Here is a 26,481-nt window from a genome sequence, read left to right as displayed (position 1 = left end):
ATGCAGGGTCTGAAAGCTCTCGAATTTCATCGAAAACATATTCATTTGTGTTCTGAAGATGAAAGAAGGTCTTACACATTTGAGGGTGATTAATCAATGAACAAAATTTCATTTCAATTAAAGTTACTCACCAGTATGTTTTTCCAAACCCTAATGACTCTTATTTATCTTCAAAATGCAAGTAAATGAACCCTGAGGTTTCTTTCCTAGTCCAAATAACTAAAAGACAATGGAAAATATATATGAATGTATATGAATCTAGTGACTTAACTCTTACAAAGATACATGGTTGGTTAAAGAGATGAACAGATTTCAGTGGTGGGACAGAAACCTCTCTGGTTTTATTTCATAGTGACTTAACTGCTCATTGGATTGGAATATTATCACTGCACGTCGACTTCAGTTTATGTCTGTTCTTCACACAAAAATGACTGGAATCTCGAGCACTGGCCGTAGATTCAGGCTTTTATGTTATTTTTTATGGTTGCTGTGTCCTTTCTGAAATCTTGAAAGTCACAGTCCTCATTCACTGTAAGCGAAGGGAAACAGAGTCTCCAGAATTTCATTTTTGATGTCATACATGGTTCGAGTAAGTAGTTCGAGTGAGTAAATAATGACAGAATGTACATTTCTGCGTGAACTATTTTGCTAAATGGCGGCGGTAAAAAGAGCTTTATAATATGTGTGAGGTGACACGTGATCATGTGGGCGTCGCTTTGAGGAAGTCACTTCAAAGAGTTCTGTTCCATTTGCAGGCCGCTTGGCACCCGCTGTTAATGCAATGGATTGGAGGGATGACCTTGTTGGGGAACGTGGCGGAGGACAGGCTTCTTGGTGTGCAAACACATTGCAAAGGAAAAAAAAAACAAAACGTAGCATTGCCACACCATCAATAACAATTACAAAGCTGAGGGGCTGTCGGCTCCTGCAGGATATAATAACACAAAAGATGACATGCCTTGAGCTCCAATGATGCCTTTTTTCTTTTTCATCATGAGAGAATATAAGTGCAGGGGGTTATCTGAGGTCCTCTGCCATAATGAATATAACATGCCAACTCAAAAATTTCTTTACTGGTTATAGTGGTTTGGAATAATTTATGATCCAGTGACTTAAAGCAATGTTTAATATATTATTTTATGTTCTACAGAAGACGGAACATCATACTGGTTCATAAAGGCATGAGGATGAGTAGATGACTCTGAAGCGTACCCCTAAGGTGCTTTCGAAACATGTGCTTTTTTTGCACGTCATGGTAACTTGGCCGTTTGCCACGATGGTCAATCTGGATAATATGCGATTGTTATCTGATTAACGTTTCCTGTCTGATCCGCATTACCTAAAGATGTCATCAAAGCATGATAGCAGCGATTTGCAGTTAATAATTGAAGAGCACCTGACTGTGGTTGCCGGAGCAGCAGGGTGTGCGCAGGTTTGCTTTATTTAGTTGGGTTTAGAACAGGGAGAGCGGTGCTGTGAGGCCCCATGCAGAGCTGCGCCACAGGGCTGCATATGTTGTGAGTCTGTGTCAGGTTAACATCTGTCCTAACTCTTGGGAAGAATGTGACGCGAATCCCACTCAGTCATAGTCTGAATGTGGTTGGTGTGTGTAAGTAGGTGTATGCATGTGTGTCTCTGTCTGTCATTAGTGTGGTGTGATGCCGTATGTTTTTCTAAACCCACAGAGAGGCTTTGTCAGCCATTGTGGTGGCAGCATGTTATTGTTCCTCCACAGAATCCATTCAAGGATTTTGTGCACATGCAGACTAGGTCTCTGCGGTATACCAGCGCTAAAAATCGACTGCAGTACAAAATTGCTTTTTAAAGCACCTTCACAAAGATTATTATTTAATCATGTATTTAAAAAAACAAAAAAAACATCACTTTCAGATTATTAATAAAGCAGATTCATTACGAACATCTCTCAGTAATGTTTTATTTAAAATCATGCGCTTCTTAAAATATCAGGAATGACAAAATAAATTGTGTAATTATTTCATTTAATGTCAATACTCCCAGTTTCTATTAATTCAAAAAAAAGTTTGAAAATAAGCAGCTTTATCGTAAGCGAAAAAAGCAAAAACATATTGTAGGGGGATATGAGGCTTCAAATATTGTGTTGGACAACAGGGGTCTTCGAATCAAAAAGGGTGAGAACGTTGGTATAAGAACATTCCCTCTTTTTTATCTATTATTTCCTCTGACAGCTTTTACTGTTTGGGTTCTGATGCCTTTACAGTTATTCTACAGGGTCTTCATGTAATACATGCTTCTGTCTCACCTCCATCATGATACGATGCTTCTATATACCATACGTTTGGGTCGCAGCTCCCCTTTTTTCATGCTCTTGACTTCAGCGGAGATATTTTCAGTACAGCGTGCTGGAATGCTTAGCAGACATCGCATGCAGATGCGGGTCAGACAGGATTAATTAAAGCATGCAGAAAGCTGCTACCGTGCACACTTACTACAACCGGGTCTGAAAAAGGTGAGTCTGCAAGGCCGATGCGTGTTTACTTTACTTATATATTCAAATTTAAATCTCTAGTTGTAGCACTCGGGCTCGGATGTCCCCGGCTCGCCGGCATCCACTTTAAAGGTGGGCATGCACAGGAATGGGATTGCAGTGGCTGTGGCAGAGGCATTGCTTTGATTGATGGCCCAGCTGAGGCAACGACCTTGAGAGTGGCAGAGTAGGTGTAGAGGGATGCATTCATAGCCTTTGTAATGAAGATCCCAGCCACTTCCCCCATATGGTTGTATTTGTGGGAGTTTGTGTCCACGTGTAGATGAAAAGCACATCCATCAGCACCACTCCACACCGAGACCTGCCACGTGATTTCTTTTGATAGTAGGTGCTCTCTGGCTGGCTCTGGCTGTCAATTTGGATTTCGGGTGAATTCAGTTATATGCTGCTTAATAAGTCATGATCAATATTCAAATCTAACATTAATAATCAACTATTAATATAGCAATATAATGATTTATATTTATTTGAAATGACTTTACTGTACTGTATGTAGCATTAGAATATTAAAATATTATTAAACTGATTTTAAAGCTGGGGTTCGGGACCCTCAGTGGGCCACAAGGGGGTGCTTGACTTATTTAGGCCTGTTAAAGTATTAAAGTAACGTATTCATTAAATATTAAATTCAAATCCATTTACCAAATTCCATATTATTGTTTATTCTGCCTTGTAAGACGTTTTTTCTGTATTGTATATGTGTTTTATATTGACTTTAAATAAGCAACAAAACCATTCAAAGGTTAATTTAATAATTTTTTTTTTGTACTTTTGTATTTTGTACTTTTGAAGTTAATCATAAAACACCCACACAATTTATTTTAACAATGCGTGTGTTCACAGTTTCCACATAAATATAAGGCAGCATGAAAATAGTAATAATAATAATAATTAAAAAAAATAATAATACTCTTTAGCACCAAATCTGCATCTGAATGATTTCTAAGGTATATTCATTCAATATATATTACAAAATAGATTTTTTTTTTTACTTTTGGAGGAAAAAACTTACTTTTTCTGTCTGTTCAAATTTTTCTTTAACTATTACATATTGTTACTTTGTATTATTTTGCACTATAGTTTTACTTCAGAGTATTGGTACTGAAACAACATGAAAGCCAGTGGTTTAATTTTGGGGAAAACCTATGTTGTATCGTGATCATCTTGTTTTGAGATCATTGGCGTCAAAGTTTAAAAACTACACACTTAAGACTGCATTTCATTTTGAGTATGTCCTCAGAACGAGGGTTAGTCAGATACAGATTCTCTTGGGATTTCCATTTATTTATTTATTTTTCAGCAAGTTTCTCTGTAAAACCGTAAGTAGGTTAGAAACACACACAAACGCCGAGCATCCTTTTAGTGCACTTAAGGACTAACACAAAAGCACATGTTCACAATCACACCATTTGTATGGATCATTTAACTTACACACGGTGCAGGAGAATAGACACATTCACAACACACACACACACAGTGCTGCTCCTGCGGGGTTATCAAAGCGCGGGTATCTCGTGGGACAGCTTACACCCGTCTCCTCCGGTTCCATCTGACTGGCCGCTGACTGACGCTGCCTGCTTTCCCACCAGATTTGACATGCAGCTCCAGCGTGTGCATGAGGCACAGGAACCAGATCAAAGAACGGAAGAAGTGCAAAAATCCCTCCTTTCTCTCTTTTATGTCCTCTGGCGTTACATTTTTTTTTTCAGTAGCACGTTAGTTTTGAATACACACGAATGTAGGACACATCAGTGTGTATCATTTATAATATCAGGTGACACACACAGTGGTTGGTCGACTTCTGTGAGGATCTGTATGACTAGGCGATTAGAAATGGTCTGTATTTACTTGCTTTCAAATCATTGCAAACCTGTGTACCACAACCTGTATTCTTCCATTAAACCATGAAACACACAGATTTTTTTATTTTATTTTTCTGTGTTCTATGTATATTTAGTGTTAGTTATTATTCAGAAAACGTATTGCATGGAATAAGATATAGCATATATAATGATAATTTGTGCTAAAATAAAATTAATTATAATTAATAATATTAAATGAATAGAGTGAAAATGGAAAAATGTTAAGTTGTAAAAATGTTTTTAATATTTGTAGTAAACATTTCAAAGAGTACACACGCAATAGCATAAAAATTGTATAAATAGAAACAGAGTGCTTATAAGTGCTTATAGTTATTATATATATATATATATATATATATATATATATATATATAATATATATAATATAAAATAAATAATAAATGGAAGCAAATGTATGTAAAATTAAAATTAAAGTGATGTATTTTTGTTGTTTTCTGTTTTCTATACAACGAAGTCTTGCATATATAAATTCGTTTTTTTTACACTTATATATTTGTAATAAACATAGATGTATGTTCACATGCAATTATATATAAATTAATAGTAGTAGAAACTGTGTAAAAAACTACTACTACTATTTATACTATTACTACAACTAATAATAAAGTGCAAGCAGAAAAAAAAGGAATTTTAAATAATCCAAAGCCTCGAGTTAAAGTTTAACAAGTGTTTTATAAACAGCAGATGCACCGGAGGTTGTTGTTGTCACCCTCTTAAACTGAAATATCAATACATGCACATTCATAGATATGTGCAGACTCTCCATTGTTTCTTTGAGTTCCAGCTTCCAACTTCCTCCAACTGCTCCCCCAGTTTCCCACAGTGCATAAACCTTTTTTACGACTGTGCCTCCCCACGCCTTCTCCTTAATATATCTTCTTGTTTTATGACATGGAGAATGTATTATACATGCAACAAAATGAGAGAGTCAGTCATGCTTTTAGTCCATGTCCTCCTCAGGAGAACAAGTACTATCTCTGTGTTTCAGGCAGGGGCTGTTGGGAGACTTTCCATTCTCTCTTGCTATCTGAGCACCACAGCAAGGCCTGTCCTTATGTTGTTCTGTTGTACCTAGTCTCATGCTGGCTACCATTTCCCTTTGACATCATATAGGTCCCTGGACCATGTGACATAATCACAGGGAATCTGTAACCTGTTTAAAAGGTTCTTAAGATGTCAGGAACAAATGATATTGATGGGTTCTCAGTTATACTGATTAAAGTGGATCAGTGGTCCTGGCAATAAATAGGTATTTGAACCTTCTCAAGGGGGTTCCTTTGGAGAAATTGTTTGATTACAATCTTTCAGGCTCTGACACATAGCAGTACGCTTCTTCACCTGGGATGCAGGCTAAGAAGCGATGATAAAGTGCCCTTTTCTCCTATTCCTTTTCTCTTTCTTTGTAAATGTATATATTTTTGGCCAGGCCCCATTTTATTTCCTATAGACACTGCCATTAATCTCTGCAGTCCTTTGCCTTTAACCCCCCAGAGCTGTTGGGTTGGGAATGGGAATCATTTGATCTGCCATCCTGAAGAAACAAGGGCTTTCTTGTACTATGAGTGTTTGGGCGCTGTCCGTGGTGCTGATCTCATTTTCCACTGGGTGTCCTATTGCCGTGTCAGTCTAGGTTTTGTAAGTTATATTTTGACAGTACAGCGTGATATACTCTGTACACTGTTCAAAAGTTTGGGGTCTGTATCACTTGTTTTTCAAAGATGTCTTATCTTATGATAACCAATGCAACATTTATGTGATTAAAATGACAATTAAAACAGAAATAATGTTACAGCGTTTACTTCAGTATTCGTATCACTTGCTTCTTTAGAAAATATTCTGGTTGCTAATTTCTTAAGAAACATCTCTTATTATTCTTTGAACATTTAACAGCATTTATTTAAAAAAGACTTTTGCAATAATGCAAAAGCCTTTACTGTAACTTTTGTATAATTTAATTTAAGCTTTACAATTCTGCTACAAATCCACTAGCTGTTTTATGGACCTCAACATAATCTTGATTCGATTTATACATTACAAAAAATTACAAGTAAACTCTATTATATAAATCTGCTAATCATCAAATAATGAGTATAACTCAGACTTAACTAATACTTTAACTAATCATCTTAATATTGTGCATATATACTATATATTTTTTCTTTATGTGTATAAGAAATTGACTCTCTTTTTTGATTTCTAAAGTCTAATTTCAATTGCAAGGTAATACTATTTGTAGGACGGAAAAAAGCTTCCACTCAGCTTGGCCAACTGGGATTTTTTATTATTTTTTTTTACATATTGTTATCTATACCTTTACCATAAAGCTTTTCTAGGAATAAATTCATGTCAAATTTATTTGACATGGAGATTTAAGGAATGCTTTAGTGGCCAACCTAATTGCATACAGAGATTTCCAATTTGGCATGAACCTTCTGAGTGCTGTAAGATGGACTCAACTCAAGCATGCCAGGAGAGGCAGACAGAGGATAATTGAGACGGTTCGCCTGCATTGGAGGCTCGAAATGACATTAGAAGGAGAGGAAGCAGGAGAATCGAGCACAGCTGTGGAGAGCGTCAGTGAAAGGAGAGAAAACCTCCTGAGAATGGCTAAGAATTCAAACAGGAAACAACAAAGAAACAAGCAGAGGTTGGCGTTGTAATACACAGGAGATAGTGAAAGGAAGTAGTAGACAGTGATAGCTGGGAAGATACTGAGGAATGAAAAATGTAAGAGGGCTAGCAAGGTGCTGATGTTTCTCTGACAACTAGCTACATTTGGGAAGGCTAAACAGAAACACGTGAAAAAAAATTATACAGGGCGAGAAGAGTTTTGAGGTATCATGTGATTTACCTGCTAATTCATTTTAAAACTTAACAAGCAACAAATGTGAGTGCTATATTCTGTAAATAAAGCAGGATTCATGTTAAATTATAAGAATTCTAACCTAAGCCTTGCTGAAGAAACTAATGTGTACAATTTAAGTCATGAAGTATTATTTCACAAAATGATGACAACTTGCATTAGTTAAGGGTATTTTTCTGTGATCTATCTGTTTTTCGATCTATCTCTATTAGTTGCAAATATAAAAAAAGTGTACTAATGTTTACTAATGCCGTAGTTACATTGAATACTTTTTATATTTTATTTTATACTATCTGTTAGTATTCAAATTCTGATTACTCAAATACCTTTCAGCATGTGCACTGCATAACATTATTTTTGTTGAATTGCTTCGGCCGATATCGTTCTTGGTTCTTTTTGAGATTTAACAATCTCCTCTGGATTTGTCAAACAGATTTGTCCTTTGGACTTCTTGTTTTTAGATCCTAAATCTTTTTTTTTTTTTTTTTTTTTTTTTTTCACTAAAGCTGTTTATGTCTAGGCTAGTCAGCAGTCTTTAATTGTCAAACGAGCTTCACTCATTATCTTGCTAAATTAGTTCTTCTTACCTATAGTCTAGATTCTTTCAAAGCTACTGAAAAATTTACTTGCGAGAGCCTTTAAACGCAGTTGTACATCATTAACACTCAAGGTCTTTTTACAGGGATCGTACACTGCAATGAAAAATGTCATCCATGGGGTACATGATCTGACTTGATATTCTTCTTCTCCTTAGCCTATGCCTCATGACATTACCTCAGTGCTGGGATGTGGGATAGGCACTGAATATTTCATAAAATGCACAGAACATCATGAACAGTGCTTTTGGAATGTATTATGAATCTTTGTACTTGCCTATAAAATAATATTAACCTACCTGGACTGGATTCCTCTCTGCATTCCCAGACCTTCACAGCAAGAACCTACTTTTACTAATGAAGAAATTTCCATGAACCATTTTTTACTGATATGTTCATGCCACCACCTTGCAACATACTAGCAACACTGACCGACCAACAGATTTCCGTTTGTGGTTTCTGTGATTTCCTAATCTGATGAGGTCAAATAGGGCCTGACGTAGATACATGAGATGAAATCTGAAATGGTCTAATATGGTCTGTTCTGTATACACAGAATTTTTGTCAGTCTGTCTAAAAGAAAACAGCATCAAGCTTTTAAGCAATTTTATATACAACTCCTATTTTTGCATTTCAGAGAACCGCTGTCTCTGTTTTCGCCCACCTCGGCATGCTAGCTGTCTTTTTGGCTCTTTTGGGATGCTAATGTTGAATTATGGTCATTTTCATATTTGAAACCGCCATTAGCTATTGCTTTCACATTTAAAAGGTTGTGGTAATTTGATAAATCGTGGTCAGATCAACCCACATTTGCTCAGAGCTAATAAAGACCAAAAGACCACGTTTTCACAATGCAAACAGTGAATCTAGATTAGCATTTATGGCGTTAAGATGAACAGCATATCAATTTCCATTTTAGCATGGGTCAAATGCAGTCTGTGGATGATGATTTCATTTAATCATAAATGATACTCCATCCTCATAATTAGGAAATAGAAAAATGTTTGCTGTTCCGGCGCTCTCAGACCAGCAACAATAATTAATAACCCGAGTTAATTAATTACACCTACACAGAGCACAAAAAGCATCCCTCAATTAGTAAGAGGAGGTAAGCAAGGGCATCTTTGCCGAGGGCTGATCAAAAGGCAGCTGGAGTCCTTTTTGATGAGAATCAAAGGAAATGGCACTGTGCTGAAGATGGGCCACTGATGGTGGGACCCATTAGTTTGCAGTCTGTCTCCTTTAGCCCGCACCTGCGAGCACAGCCCTTCCATACCAGAGCAGGCCCACGATCAATACACAATCGAGCCGCGGCTGATCTTTAGGTTCCTCTGATGACATTAAAGCTGCAAGGTCAGATTTCCATCAAAGTTTATGAAAGCAGGCGCTGGGCTTTTTGCTATACAACTGACGGCGGATTGCAGGGAAGGGAGGTGGGGTTCGGGACGAATAATGAACATATTCATAGTCTACAGTCCACCCTTTCATCTTTTGTTCGGATTCATTTACAAGAGCAATCTTACCTTTGGTTTCTGTGATCTCACAAGGCAGATGATCAAAGCGTGTAAAGCTTTGGTTTAGCCATGTGGATTGAAATGAGAGATGAGAGTGGTGTACTGTATGACGCATGTTCTATATAATCCAACCAAGGTCTTGTGTAGACACAAATGTGTTTTGACATACACCAACAGTCAACCGCAGTGGGCTTTCATTTCTATCCATTATGCCCTCCCATTCGTAACCTTTGACATGACGCTTTGTCTATGGCTTCCAGCAACATTGATGTTAGATCATTCAGAGAGGTACATTTGCTCTAAATGAGGTCATTTTGAAAGCGTTATGACCCCCAAAGACCACAGAGATGATCAATTGTCAGGCTGAGCATCTGAGCGTATATGGGAATTAGGCTTTTTTCAAAACATAAGGATGTAGGTGGTGAAATGAACCATCTTCGTCCAAAGTACAGATACTTCATTAAGGCCTTGATGGTTTTAGTCTAGATTTAGGTGACCCCCTCCGTTTATTTTTTTCCCAAGTTTGCTGTATCATCCATCTCAGTAATAAAGGGTAATTGAAAATAGGCTCCATAGACCTTTTTTCACATTTGGTTTTCTCTCCCACCTTTGTTTGCTTAGTATAGAGCTATGGCTGTAATATTTTATCTTGGAACAAATATGGATAATATAGTGTCAAAAGGAAGTGCAGCACATCTCACCCAAGCAGCTGTGTGAACGCCATGCAGGACTGAAAGTCCTCGTCCAGCTGGAGACAAAGAAATCAATGCCTTCTAGCCATGCAGTCATAATTGTGATAATGAAAAGAGAATATCTCCATTATACCTCTTCCAGAATTGAACGGCGAGGCCAACACACTCATTGCTGCTTGCTGGCAGATGGAAATGGGTTTAAGGATCTTATTATTCCTGAGGGATTGTAAGTGGATCGGCGCCTTGCTTCTCTGCCCTGAAAGGAGAATAATTTATAAGCAAGAGAGCGTTGAGGCGAGGTCGCAACACATTGTAATAAAGTCGCCCCTTCGGCACCAGTCTTGGGCTGTATTGAAACCAAATTGGGATGCTAATGCGTTGGGCAGCGGCAGGGCCTCCTAGGTCATATGCCTTTGGAAAATTTCAAGTTGTTTTCTGCTCGTCTTAAACTGCCGAATGACAGACTCTTCCTCCGGAGGGATGAGATGTTTGTTTTTCTCACATGGCGTCGTCATGTTGAAGTTGAGTCTTCTTGGACCTTGTCGCACAAAGGGCTGGGGGATATCGTCAGGCTCGCTACTGAACCTCCATGTGCTGATGGGAGAAGACAGCTGTTTGTGAAAATTGCCGTCTCAATTTTAGCATGCATGAGTAGTTCTTTAGAGGACACTTGGGTAATTATAAAAAAAATGATATAAAATCTGTGAAATCAGCTTCTTTTTTTATAAAAAATATGATTTAGATAAAAATCTCTAAAGATCTCTAAGAACAGTTATCTTGTCTTGTTATCATGTATATTTGTGCAAATTTGTTATTTTTTATTTGAAAAAAAGTGTAGGCTCTAGTGAGGCACTTAGAATAGGAGTGATTGCAAAATGTTTTAACAAGCTGAAAATTTGAAGGTTGTATTGTGTAAAGTTTGTGTTAGTTGTACAAATGTTTCATCTTTTCTATGGATGTTTAAGGCTTTACTTTGTCATGCCAATGAAGCTCTAAAAGTAATAGATTTAATTTCACACAGACAGTGCCATATTAAAAATAATGTTGAAAAGTAAAATGAAAATGGTCATAATTTTTGTAACCTCATAAAATTTAGTTTTGTGGAAAGATACCGCAAAATGTCTTATTGTTATTTTGTCCACCCAGTGTAAGTCTATGGTGTTATTTGGACCCCTGCATTCTTCAAAATATCTTTTTATCTTGTTCCACAGAAGACAGAAGGTCTTAAATGTTTCAGAGTGAGTAAACTGAAATCATTTTTAGATGAGTTGTCACTGTAAGCCAAAAATGGCTTGTTGAAAGCACTAGTGAAAGTATTTTAACATTTATGGAACATCACCTTTTACTTTTGTCGGTAAGTGGTAGCCACTAACTTTGCTTAATATGCAGAGACAGCCCAAAAACGTCAAGCACTCTGGCACTAACAAAACATTGTTCTGTTTTGAGCATCCCAACATAGCAACGAAAGTTTAACCAATGAAATATCTTGAGGGCGGGGCATCGGTATTTCTGACCAATATCAGTGCAAAAGGGTGCGTTCAAGAAAGCAATTTCAAACTATTACTATTACTATTTTGCAGTTCCTTTTAGTGACGCTATTGAAAATGACACTTGCCCTTTTACTAAACTAGAACAAGAACAAAAAACAAAAAAGAAAGTAAACTAGTAGTTGTGGCCTATGTTTAATCATCTTAAAATGACAATACTGCTTTATATCCACTAGCTTATGGCCAGTTTATTTAGAAACATTGTGCTGAAAGAGAATTAGCCACTTCCTGCTTTGCTGTCCACCCACTTAGATACTGGAGATTTTTGCTTTCCCTTTGTGACTCAAAAAAAAAAAAAAACATCTGAAAGTACATCCTGCTTTTTTACAAATGCAATCGATAGACCACATATTAGCTGGTACAAAAGATGGAACATTGAGGGCAGGAAATGCCCTGTCACCCGAGAGTCCAAGCTGCAAGGTCCAGCCCCAGCACTACATGTCTAAAGCAGTGGGATGGTGATGAATGGCCAGCCCAAACGGAGGTCTGCTGATAAGAAAGCCAGCCAGTTCTACAGTTTAAAACCCATTCCCCAAACTAAAGTTAAGTCTCAAAGCTTAGATATGTGTAGTGAAGTGAATCTTCAAACCAGATGATACTGGCATAGCCTCAATTTGTTGTAAAACCTAGGAACGTTTTCAAGCCAAGTGTGTGATTCACCGTCTTTTACATTTCAGGGTTTTAATTCTGTGAATTGTTTCCCCCTCCTCCCCCCCCTTACTGTTAATGACAAATTTATTAAAATCTGTTCTCTAAAGAACTTCTATTTTCAAAGTGGCTAAGATTTTCTGTGTTGGATCCTCAAAGCGTTTAAGCACTTCAAGCTAACTTGCAAAGAAAAAATAAATGCCAGACGGACTGCCACCACAAATAATAAATCCTTGCAATGTATAGCTTTGGCGGCATTTCTCGAAAACATGCAAGCCATGTTTAATTTTACACGACCACACACTTGCTGTTAGAGACGCCCCAAAATATGTCATATCTAAAAATGTTCTATGTTTTGCATATGCTGGAAGCTTCTTAATAAAACAGAAGAGAAGGAACGAATACCGTCTCTGTGGTGTATTTGTGAAATCACTAGTAAAGATGAAAGAATACTGTTCCTGGCACTTTCTCATTATAGCTCATATATACTTCTTAACCATTCAGAACGGGAGAACTTGCTGTTCTTTCTATGAATATGGATTTGTACAGATTGCTTGAATGATACATTCATTTGAATATGTGACCTGGTTGTATCCGAATTGGTCCATGGGAAAACCAGGCGGCTTTGTGCTGCTTCCTTAGAGGCGATTTCCAAGTGAACCTGACACTGAATCCAATGGTGACGGCTGCGGTTTGAAGGGCAGTGGCGATCTTTTACAGAAACTCTTTAAGAGGGCTGAAGAGAGGATCGTGATGGGCCAGTGAAGGGCATTAACAAGCTTAGATGTTATCCCCCTGTCACTCTGTAGCTCACACTGCTCCTGAGAGGAGATCTCAGACCCCTGGAGAAGGCCAGACTCTCCCCGGGGCGTGTCTGTGTCACACTGACTTATCAGTGAGATTACTGGAAGATTTGTAACCTTTGCTAAATCATACTGGAATTCAGTCAGATGGCTTAGTCTTTATGCAAATAGGAAGCAGGGGAAACAGTTTGCGCTACTGTTGTAATGAAGCGATTTTCAAAATGTGATTATGAACAAAAGAAGTGGTAACTGTGATGCCCCTTGGGGCTGTGCGGTTGTGTCCTGGACGGAGGTATTTCGTTGTGTGGAGGCTGTGGCCATCGTGCATTCATGCCATTTTTCACTGTCATGGCTGTTTCATTGCTCCAGCAGGCATTACTTGTTTGGACCTCATTCTGTCTGGTTGGGTGAATCGCTGATCCATACTATTACTCTGGACTCTGGCTCCTTCATTCTTATGTTGTATTTATGTAGATATTTTGTGCAATTTATATATGTTTTTTTAGATATTAGTGTATTAGTGGCATGTTTTGTAAAGCCCAGTCACTAAATTCTATAAATACTATATTGTTATTTTAATGAATAATATTGAAAATAAAATAGTTAATAAAATCATTATTGTGTGTTAAGAACAATATATGGTTATTATTCAGTTTGTGTGGAATTATTATTTATAGAAGTAGTGGTACAAAAATAGCATTTTATGTTATACAATTTACATTTAATGTATTAGTTTGTTTAGAAATAGTACATTTGTTTCTTTCAACTGTATATGTTGAAATTAACATTAATCAAGATGAATAAATGCTTTAAAAATGTTTTCATTCTAAGTTTATGATTTGTGAGGTATTAGATATTCTTGCCTTGTAAGACTGTGTGAACTTTTTTTTTTTTTTTTTTCTCGAATTGCAAGACTGATCACATGAAACCAATATGTTAAGAAATGAGGATGCACTGGAAAGCTTTTTAAACATATTCCGTCCAGACTTCTCATGCCTGACGACCAGTACAGAGACTTAAAATGACAAAGCGTGGCATGGACAGTTGGCTGGTTTTTGTTGTCTTTTGCGCTGATGTACTGGATCTCTCATTTTCGTTTCATTGATATTCCCGTCGGCCTCAATGACAAACGCGAGTGATCCATCACCACTTTAAATGGCAAAATTGACAGCCCTCAAGGGCTTTGAATGCCTGTTCTGCTGACACAAGATTATCACATTTATCCTTTTTTATTTAATCCTCCCAATGTGACGCTTTTTCACATCCAACATGGTGTTGGCGTTTGGATGCTTGTTCCCGACACTTTTTACTTCCAAAATCCAAATCGAGCATCAGCAGGTTATGATCAACATAATTACCATGCAGAGAGATGTTCTCATATTTTTTTGCTTTTTCTTCTGCGATTTAGACTCCAGAAATCACCCTTAAGATCTTTAAATTATCCAGCCATGACATATTAAGATCAGGGGCCACTGTTTTGACAAGGGAGAGGGGTGTTTGGTTGATGTCCGTCATTTAATTCAACCCGTTTCACTCGCTCTGAGATAGAGGTAATTACGGATATTAAATAAGGGGAGTTGCCAAGTGAATAAGTAAGGACATGGATATGACTTTGTTCTGCTGCATGTCTTTTCCCAGGAGTCCATGTTGCTCATTATTAGAGAAAACTAGAGGTCTAATGTGTTCATTTAAATATGTATTGGCGTTTTATGTTATTTATGTTGGCTATTAAGAAACCCTAGCCACACTATGGATTATATTTTACATGTTCGAAACTCCAGAGATCATTACCAGCATGACTTTTAGCTAGAAATCCATAATTTGCTGAGCATTTTTGATTACTTAATAAATAATTACAAAAGTACTAAACAAAACCGAAGCCTCTGGGAAAACAGCTAAGTGGCATATTATGGCGTAACATATTGTAAAATTGAACAGTCTTTTGTAAAAGATTATTATGAGTATTTGTTCAAGTAAACAGGATTAGAAAGTGGTTGTCGTGACTAAAGGATGCCATCTTAACATAGTACTTGGGCAAATGTTTCTTTATGCCTTCGTATTTTTATGTGGTATTTGCGTCAGAGCATTTTTCGTAAGTCATTTCCTTTGTGTGGTTAATGTTCTTTCTGTATTGTTTGACGTAATGAAGTAATTAATCTTGCTCAATAGATCCTATGTTTGTTGCTTTTCTTGGCCTAATCAATAGTAATTCATAAAATCAGCAGGAAAAAATGCCATTATATATTTTACGCTGTGGTCTGTACACCCTGGTTTTCTTTTGCTATGTTTGTTGGGTCTTCAGAAATAAAGACACAATAAGAAGTCTGGTTTCAGATCTATAAATAACAGCATGAAAACTTAAATTGGCCTCTATTGTTAGAGTTGTCTGTCTAAACCTTCTAAAAGTCAGCAGTGAATTCATGGTCCCCCACTAGCAAGATGTCTGACACCAAGCCGTGTGTAACAGTGCAATCAATGTACCTCTCTCTTTATTTCCCAAACTAGTCCCTGGGCTGCATTAATTTCTGAGCGCTACCGCTCTGCCCTTGGTTTGGATCCAACCAGAACATAAAGCATGAATTGGCGATTAAACAACAAATAATTCAGATAAAACGGTGCGCTTTTGCCTCCGGTAGCCCTTGGCTTGTCAGTGTGGCATGGCAATAGTGCCAAGAATCATTTTGTTTACTATGAGTTACGAGGAAAAACTTGTTTACATTTAACACAAAATTTGGATTGCAAAATACATCTATGATAATAAAATGTAATTTAATTTAATTTAATTTAATGTTTAATAATAATATATTAAATAATACAAAAAAACACACACAAACACACATATATATATATATATATATATATATATATATATATATATATATATATATATATATATATATATATATATTTTATTTTTATTTCTTTTTTTTTTTTGTGTATAGAATAGGCCCTTAAAATGCTTGGATAATAGTAAATAAATAATATGCTAAAAGTGATATTTGTCTTTTTAGAATTGCAGAGCAGTTCTTGTGGGAACCCTGGCGTCCCGCCTAAAGGCATCTTGTACGGGACGCGCTTTAATGTTGGCGACAAGATCCGCTACAGCTGTGTAACCGGCTATGTGCTGGACGGCCATCCTCAGCTCACCTGTGTGACCAATGCAGGCAATGCTGCCGTATGGGACTTCCCAGTGCCCATCTGCAGAGGTAAGCAAGCTGCCAAATATCTCTACATGAGACGTGCATGACCGATACACTGCAAGCGCGTGTGTGTTTGTGCCTTTCCCTGCATGAGTCTTTGATGTTTTTCTGTGTTCTTTTGTCCTTGCTTGAGCGTATTTGCGTGCATGTATGGGTGAATATATCAGCTAGTGTATATAGCCAATAGAATAAGTACTAGTCTATTTTGATTAGAAATGAAGCAACGGATCAAGCCTTTCATTTTGAGGCCCCTTGAACGTTAGAACCACATCATACCTCTGCTCTTGTCAGCTCTTACATTTCCATGTTTATTTTCTGTCCTACTATTTCAATCTTCCATTCTTTCATTTAAAGCACCATAAGGGTCCTTTTGCATTCGTTTGACTATTTCAATCAGTTTTCGATCCCCCCCCCCCTTCATAATTCAGCTCACTTTACTTGCCCACACTGTTGTTTTTCCCCTGGAAAGATGAGTCAGGACCTTGTGTGTTTGTTGCGAAGGTATCAAGATTTATCGTCCTATGTTCAGACCAATTATAATGTGCATTAGCCATGACCATTCTCAAATAAGAATCTCTCCATAGACAGCCTGCGCCGGTTTCTGCTCCAGCGTGTTTAATAGAAAGAGGGAAATGACAGCGTCTGGATCATGCTTGCTTTGGTTGGACACAAATTGCAAAGCCAACTGTGCTTGAATAGAAAATAGCCTGAGGTACTAAAATGTGGAGCTTCAACCTGGCCCAGAATGCAGTGGGATATGGAGGAGCAGACCACTGTGTTCGCTGCACTTGTCTTGTCACACTTTCTTGAAGGGACAACTTTTATGTCTTATACTGTATGTGTTTTGATTATTGAATATTTAGTTCAATAACTATGGAATTGCATACAGTACTGTCACATAGATGTGGTTTTCCTTTTACACTGAGTACGTTTTATAATACATGTTGGGTTTTATGTCTCTATTAGTGCATTTAGTCGTTGAATATTCATAAAAACATCACAGAACATTCTTAATTTTCTACTCATAAGTTACCTTGACAAACAGCGAATCTTTGTGTTAGATGGTATCTGCCCTTTTCCCCTTTTATGAGCAAAGTAAATGGGAGATTTTTGCATAAAAGCAGCTCGGAAATTATTTTCCCCCAGCAATTTACAGTTACCATTAATTTTAGATTGGCGGGGGTCCGTTTTAAATCTTAAGTCAGAGGACCTTTAGAAATACTGCTTCTGCAAATGTCAATGTTATGCTAAAATTCTGTAATATATGCATCTCTGAATGCAGAAGTGGAGATATAAAAAGCTCTCAAGAATATTTGTGGACCACTTGCACTTTTCATTTTACTTCTAATTGCATTATGGATACTCTGGGTTATTTATTTATTTTTAATATTTCATTTATTTACTTTTTGTTAACATAATAATAATGAATTATTTTAATGTCTTCATTATATTTTATCGAATATATATATATATATATATATATATATATATATATATATATATATATATATATATATATATATACATATATTATATAATATATATATACAGTATGTGGAAAGCTATAATTCATACTGCATTTTCAGCATTTTTGGTATTTTGGAATTGACTGAAACAAATAGAGAGTCTTTTCGTTTCTGTCAGCGGTTTCTAACGTCAGTCTCAATTCTTTTTTTTTCAAAATTGCTTGGTTGTGCATATGTCCATTCTTGGATGTCTTTGGCACAGTCGGTCAGTCTGTAGTACCAAGGTGTGAAATATGACAGCACTGCTGCACAGGTAGTCGAGCTGAAACGACTGTCACTGAGATTTTTATTTAGCTAGAGTGAAAGGCCCTGACATTACCAAACAATATGGTCAACACCCAATCCCATGCCATGGAAACTGTTTATCGTAAAAATAATCTCATTAGACAGTGTGAGACCCTTTTCTTTCTTTTTTTTACATTTTCCTGAGCATTTTTTTTTTAACTGAGCAGCTGCCTCAATGAAAACAAAGCCCTTAACGCAGTCAGCAAAATCAATGCTGTTTTTTCAGACTGAGAAGCAAACCATTTCGTATCTGGAAATCGTCCAGACGAGCTCTCGGCATGTTTTATTAACATATTGAGTGGGCTAATTTGGTCCAGTAAATTTTGGCTGCTAATAAATGTTTGTGGACGGGCTCAGTCCTCTGCAGAGGTCAAGGATAACAAACTGGTAAACCCAAGTGAAATGGGCCATCTTCTCACGGCTGAGGGAATGTAGCTCTGTTAATCAGACAGCTATAAAATAGCATCATTTAGGCCAGAGTTTCAGATTCGCTTCAAGCTTTGAATAAGTCGAAAAAAGTTACCTCTTATCATCGCATGCCTTCACTATAAACAAGTCCCAAAACCTTGGCTGGAAACCGGTGCCTTTAAAGGTCAAGCATGTAGCGAGATAAAAAACAGACAAACAAATAACGTCACTCTGTAATGCCAATCACTTAATTAACCAAATCGATCATTGCGTGTAAGTATTTATGGCTTCCAATGATTTTTACCGTTCTCCGCTGGTGCTTATGCTCCTAAACCAATCCTACTTAGCGAGGCCAAGTGTGGAATAGCTAAAATTATCCTTTGTCGGATGGAATTCCTCAAGGAGCATTAAAACGCTGATAATTCGACACTGAGGCTATGAGCCTTAATGACTGGCTTTTGATGTGCTAGACTTTAATTTTGACAGGGTCTTTTTTTATTAAAGGAGTTCAAACTCGCTGTGGGCTGCAGCAATCGTGCCTCTCCTTTCCCCTTCCTGTCTGGCTTTGACAACCATGGGGACCACCTGCTTAACGACGTAAATCCCTGATCAATCCCACACCACTTTGAGCGGCCCTGCCGAAATTGGAGCTGACACCCACACCCTTCTTAAATGCAATGCTCTTGCCAGGGATTGCTTATGCACTGACTTGATTGGTTTAGAGAGTCTGTCTCTAAGTGCACAATTTAAACCCATGAAGGGGTCTGACCAAAAACAAAAAGTCAACAAATATATATATTTTTTATGGGTTATTATTTTGTTTATATTTTAGTAATTTTATATGCTTTTGATTTTTTTTTAATCAATTTTTAGTACTTCAGCTTGCAAAGGACACATTTCTTTATTTTAATTGACAAATTTTTTTTGAATAGCATAGCAGTTTTAGCAAATGTGAACAACACTTCTTTGGAGAACATTATGAGAGTCTGTGATGCACGATTATGGAGCATTCTCAAGTTTTCTTGACAGATAATCAAAAGCTGTTGCTGGGTAAAAGGGATTTGGCTCCTGGACTCATGGGGCGGTGGAAGTCTATTTAATCTGTTGCAGTTTTTTGCAGAGTGGGTGCTGCTGTTGCCATATTTTCTAGCCTTTGACACTTTCATATGCTAATGCTATTTCAGCGTATTTCCTTTATGTGCTGCCATTGTTGTCTTTAATTAAGGCAACAGCAAATGATCTGATCAGTGCAGTGTAATGTAGTAATGTTTTCTCATTCGTAAATCTAAAGATTGCAAATACATTACTGCTGTTGTAATGAAAGTTTTGTGTTTTTTAATAAAACAAATGATTTCACAATATGACTATTTTTACAGTATTTTCTAAAAGAGAATCGAAAAATAACTAAAAAGAAAGCCATTTACTGCCCCCAACTTTAACTGTGTATATAATTTACTTTCATTAATAATTGTGTTGAATGTACATATTACATGAATATATTTATTTTGATTTTATTTTTAGTACATTTAGTGTAATTCTTGTCTTAGAACTGAGATTTTGAGCGTGAAAAATCAGTTATTGCGATTTCAGAAATTGAATTTGTTATCCTACGTACAAAATAACAAGTTTGACGAATTGTTATATGCTTCTGTGCTGTGATAATAGAAATAAGAGTCCAGAATAGTAACATTTCCTGTTTTCAACAGGTCCCACATTGTGAGGCAGGGTATTATAGAAGTAGTGCTCCTTTAGCAATCTCTTTCTCTCTCAAGTCTTTGTGTTTCGTCTTAGTGAATAAGCAGCACAAATGCAGTTTGATGATTACACTGATTATTGTCTATTTCACCTACAGATTATCAGCCTAAGAGTTTTCTCTGACGCAAATGTGTGTGTCACAGACTTTTGAAATGAAATACTAGTCACATAACTACCCATTTCCACTTTCAGAAAATTCTCCTCTTGTAGCAACTTAAGGGTTCCTCCAGAACATTGTGTTAAATGATTGGATATTTAGAAAAAAAAAAAAACACAAACACAATCTATTTTTTCCGATATCGCAACAGTGCTGCATCATATAACATATTTTTTAGATTTTTTCAAGCTAATTAATACATTGATTTATAGATGCATTTTCATTTTAATGAAGATTGAAAAGTTTGAGAACCGCTTTTTCATATAAAGACAAATTTTCTAATTCATATACCCCACTGCAGATGCTAGCCTATCTGTATTCCATTAGTTTAAATCATGCAGCCATAATGACGCTGATTTATGCTGTGGTTTGAAAGATCTTGCCACAGCCTGTAGGACAGTATGTAATTCCCTTGAATTCAATTCCTATGTGCAACTGTCATTTAAGTGATGGACGAACGCCATTTATTACATGAGTACAGCAATGGAGTGCAGCGATGACCGTATTGGATGATCTGAGATGGGATCCTTGCCAGAAGAGGAGGTGAATACCTGCACCAGAGGAGACTGCAGCAGTGAGCTCACTCAGGGTTCAAAAGTACAGCTGATACCCAGAGAATTTGAACTTCCATGGTTTGAAGTTGAACTCTAGTGCAGAATCAGCCATTGCCCAGAAGTTGATACCAACTTTTTCAGGTTTCTCAGCATCCCTTTTAGAAAGAAACAAAGAGAAATGTTACTTTCGTTTATGAGACAGCTCAGCAACACGTATTTTTGGAGTGCGTCATTTCTGCTCCAGTAGCAGCACCAAACAAAGCTGCAATTGGCCGTGTATTGGAAGAGCACAAGCGTTTCTGTGAAAAATATTTGGAAATTGGCAATTAAATTGCTCCACTGATTTGAAACAGTCAACTTTGGGAGAATCCCTTTACTTATACACAAGAATTCTGCTCCGCCTACTGTCTGCTATTTGTTTGGTCAAATAGGTATAGTCCTGCCACCAATTTCAAACCATTATTTGAGCTATAAGCTGACATGCTGCTGACAAGCAAAGTTATGAAAGTTTTACCAAGGCACAGTGTTTACGTTCTTCAGGGGAGCCAGTCTACGATAACTTGGCTTACTATTTGCCAGCGGCGTCATTCACCTGTTTTTGTGAGGGTGGCTGTCCTGGCTCACTTCGTGCCCTAGGCAAAATAAGACATGACCAAAGACAAAACAAAACTTTTTTTACAACATTGAGGCTGTGCAAATATGGAACATGTGTTTGTTGTGAACATGTGTTCTTTTTACAAGAAGATACTGAGCTCCATAATACATTTATACAATGGTCATCATAGATAGATAGATAGATCGATAGATAGATAGATAGACCTGATATATATCCTGACTGTCTCTGCATAGTATTTAAAAAAAAGTAATCTCACTAACTAGCATTATCACACAGACCTCTTAAAGACCTCAGTGACTTATTACACAGGCTGCCGTGCCATATGCCACAGACGTTCACTGCCTTTGGTGTTTTTCTTCACATCAGTGCAGGCAGCCTATGATACATCCATCATGATTTAAAGAGTGAAGTGATAATTACTCCCTCAGTTTTTGCTCCCACTGCCATGTTTAGCAGTTTCGATAACAGTTTAATGCCAATTAAGGTATTACTTTACCCTCTTGCCCTCATAATTAAATTTCACCAAAGACGTGCAACAAAGAGCTTCTTGGAGATTAGACGTAAAACAGATTTAGCTGCCGACTGTAAATACCTGATATCAGTGTTAAAGCAAAACAGATCTAAACAGTTTTTATTAATGCCTCAGAAACTATATTTTTTGGACCTGTGCATTAGAAACACAAGACAGAAAAAAAGGATGTTTGTCAGTTCTTTAATGTGACTATCGTTGTGGTTCTGTTTGGACAGAGGAATGAATTATTCACAGTCCTGCTCGAAAGGAAAGGAAAAGAGCCTCAACTTTTATTTGATCTATTTTTAAGTAAGACTTCAGTGACAGACAGACATTATATTTAGGAATGTTAATATTAGACACACAGAGTAGCCTGACAGTTCTTTGATCGCTTCTCTAAGGTAATCTTCACACACTGAGCGTGTCTCCTGGACGAACACATTGTGTGCTTTTTCTCCCACTCGGCACAAAAATTATGCCTTTTAGGTATTGAGATGTTTAAATTTTGGTTGTGTGTGTGTGTTTTTTTTTTTTTTATTCTGTCGCACTGTCTCATCTTGGACACCGGCCCCACTCTAGGGGATGGAACAATGCTGATCTAAGCTCTAGTCCTCTTAGATGCTAAATGGAAGTGGATGTCTAGGAAAAAGCCCTGAAATGTCACCTCATTCCAAGGCTTAATGCCAAATGAGCTCACCATTTGATAACTTGTGGTATGAATCAGCTAAAAGAGCAGTGGGGACATCTCCTTAGTGCTTACAGTTTGGAATAAAAAGCGCTTCATCCTAATCAAGTTCAGATAGCTGTTGCACTGAAATGCTTAAAGGGATATTTCACCCAAAAATGGAAATTATGTCATTCATTACTCACCTTAGGAACACAATTCAAGATATTTTTGATGAAATTCAATATCTTTCTGACCCTGCATAGACTCAACACAACTGTCACTTTCAAGGCAAAGAAAGGTCATAGGGACATCGTTAAAACAGTCCGTGTGACATCAGTGGTTCAAGCTTAATTTTATGAAGCTAAGAGAATGCCATTTGTGCAAAAAGAACATAAAAATAATTCTCAGTCATCAGCGCCATTGGTTGTTTTAGCTCAAGTGCTTTCCGAACGGCTTCATTATGAAACACAGATACCCTGCTCCCTCCAAAATCCGCACTTCGAGGGTTCTGCCCTTCGGGGGCTTACTCCCGCATTTGCCCACTTCCTTTTTAAGTAAATCATTGATTCAAATTATCAGAAGACGTTTGCTATTCTCGTAGCTATCACGTTTTGACAAACTGCACAAAACATCCCTGCCCTTCACAAAGCAAACGATTTTAACCCTGTCTGTTGAACTGTGTTAAATTAAAAGACAGCCAAGCCCTTAATGCTAGATTCTATCTGATGGGGCCTTTGTGCTCCTATCCATTGAATGATAGTTTGGTACAGCAGTGTTCTGACACTTTAATGCCTGGCTTGCCTGGGCTGTCTACTCCAGAAACGTTCACCTGTCAGAGTTTCACCTGCCCACTTTACTCAGCATGTGAAGCTCTTGAAAGGTTATTCACAAGTTGTATTAATGGCTTTGTTCCTACTTGCTTGGTTTTAAGCACAGAGGGGAGTTTTTGTTAAGTTCTGAAGGTCAGATGCTATTGAAAACTATTGGGTTGATTACAGGTATAGTTTGTTTCCTGTTGTTTCTGCGTATGTGCTTTGCAACTTTATCCTTAATTCTACACAAAGAGGAATTTTAATGCGCTTGCTTATTTTATTGTATTTCTTTTTTTAATTTGTAATTTCTTATGGGAACTCGCACATAGTTTTACCTCACCAAAACACAGCTCTCATGAATGCATCATTAAATATTTAAACTCTGCTTTTAGAGATTCAAAAATTGCATACAATATTAAAATACACAAACATGTGTTGTGTGCTGCAGGGTAAAAGTAATTGTACAACATTTTTGTTCTTTTCTTTATTTGCTCTACAAATGAGTCTTTAAATAAAATATGTCTCGAAAGCAAATTGATAGCATGATTAGCTTGGTTCATTGTGTATATTATTCATGGTAATGCGCCTGCATAGGTGTAATGCATTAAAATATGCAGCAAAAGTATTAATAAGGTATTGTATAATTGATGAAGCACAGTCTGAATTGAGGTATTAAAGGATAAATTAGTAAACGCATATAATGAAATTGGTATGGTATGATCAGTAAGACAACAGTCCACCGCTCACTTGAGTCACTAGTCTGAAAAAGAAACATTATTAAATTATATATTATAACTATTATTCTAATTAATATACTTATTTGTACAGTATATCATGATTTTTATTTAATTTAATTTTTTTTATGTTGCATTTTAAAAATCTCCCCATCTCTTAAGTGACTTTGTATGTTTGAAGTAAGACGATCACAGACGTCGACAAGCCATCCGCCTTGATCGTCCCTTTACCCCAAGGGCCAGTTAATATGCTGTGCCTAATCCTATCCACAGAAACAACAAGCACAGTGATGAATATTTACTGAGCTGAATGGTGCTTATCTCCTGTTTGGCATGGAGGACAAAGAATTGCAGATCCTGTTTATAGAACTACATTTACATTTTTTCACCACGCTCATGCATAATTGAAGCAACATATTGAGAGATGTCAGATATATAGCCTGTCCCTATAGGCACCATTAATGTAGTCTTCTGTATTTAAAAAGAGAGGAAATCCTACGCTTCTCAGTCTCTAGCTTGTTCAATATTCAACATACCCTGTTTTGAATTGACTGTTTTATAGACCCTTGTTCTCACATCAAACACTTGTATATGAGGTGGTTGAGAAATTAAGCGCTCTACGCGTTATTTGAGTTGAGTTATGTAACAAAATTCTTGCAGCATCTCTATCTTGTGATGAAATGATTAATTGAATTCTGCTTCATTATTGTCTCTTTTAACACAATTGCATTGCAGCTTTTAAGAGCCATTTTGTTTCCAAAATCAGTTGATGAATACAGAATTAATAAACGAATCTCAGAAATCATGGCTCAAGTAGGATACATAAGAGCATAAAGTAAAACATATTTTGTATATATTAACATTTATCTCATTCAGTCCATACGTTTTAACCAAAGCAACTCCTGAATGGATTGAAATGGATTGTATGAGTTTTTTTTTTTTTTCTATTCATATTTTCAGACACCATAATCATCATTATAAAAACCTTGTCAGAAAAAAGGTGGGAAACGGATTAACTTACAGCCGTATCTGTTCACACTGGGCTTTGACGGTTCACCATTCATACATGATGATAACACTCAAAGGCTTTCTTTAGACAAAAGACATCAAAAATTCATTCACTGTTTTCTTTTATTTATTATTCCTGAGGAATTCCACCTCATCCATTTTTATGGAGAATACTTTACATGGCTGCCATCCCAAAACGTCCATGTTCAATATTCATTTGACTCATCATTTTTAATTGTCATTCAGCAAGGATGAGGGTCTCTGGAATTCAATGCATGGATTGAGCCAATTCAGCATACCATTCATCTTTTTTATCCTGTGCCATTACCGGTTTGGGGAATTACTCTCAGCACCAGATTTCATAACACCATTGCCACAGTAGATCATAAAAGTGAAGTATGCCATTTTTAAACACTTGAAATGTTAATAACCTTTCTCCCATACTAGTTTAATATAAAGAGAGACAACTGTAAGTAACATTTATGTTAATTCACTAGAGAAGTGTAAACAATGCATGCTTTTAAAACATTGCTCTGTTTGTTTGAGAATTCCGACCAGCCTGACATAGCAACAGTGGCTCAGCCAATAGTGTGATTTAGGGGGAGGTTGTTTGACATGGATGACAAGGATGAGTGTTTGCATAACTAACTTTTTTAACTAGTAAAAGTATTTTTTTTTAAGTATATCCTGTTTCAGCTAAAACAACTATAAATATAAAACTATGAATTAACACATTTAGGTTGATTCACTGAACCATGAAAAAAGTGTGATTCTGTCAAAAATGTGTTTGTTTGACGAGCCCAACATAGCAACAGTGGCTCAGCCAATGGCGTATGTTTTGAGGCGGGACTTGCCATTTATATGACCAATTGCAAATGGATGAAGTCATTACCTGACTATTACCTCTGTATGGTGATTCTAGTGAAAGGAACAGAAATGAAAACCGGTGATAATATGTTAATACTGCTTCTTTAAAAAACTAGAAACTATGAGCTCTAACAGAATGTGAAGGTAGTATCTGATTTGAAATGTAGATTCTAGTATTTTAAGGTATTGTTTTTCATGACTATTTTGAGTAGGGTGAGACAGATGGTTGAGTTTAGTGCTTATTTAAAATGGTGTAGCGTTGTGATAGACACATTTCGATATTGAAGCTCACCCGGCTTTCGCATGTC

General features: G+C 36.8%; 1 protein-coding gene across 1 annotated transcript in view; it reads left to right on the top strand.

The window, feature by feature from the left end:
• Positions 1 to 26,481, top strand: part of csmd3b (CUB and Sushi multiple domains 3b) — a 332,481-nt gene that overhangs the window by 90,683 nt on the left and 215,317 nt on the right. The window contains 1 exon segment of the mRNA XM_043218230.1: positions 16,085 to 16,279. Coding sequence (XP_043074165.1) covers positions 16,085 to 16,279 — 195 coding nt within the window.

This window comes from Puntigrus tetrazona, chromosome 19, assembly GCF_018831695.1.
Source record: "Puntigrus tetrazona isolate hp1 chromosome 19, ASM1883169v1, whole genome shotgun sequence".
In the NCBI taxonomy this organism is placed as follows: domain Eukaryota; kingdom Metazoa; phylum Chordata; class Actinopteri; order Cypriniformes; family Cyprinidae; genus Puntigrus; species Puntigrus tetrazona.
Note: the sequence above shows the minus strand (reverse complement) of the source record. Positions and strands in the feature narration are given on the sequence as shown.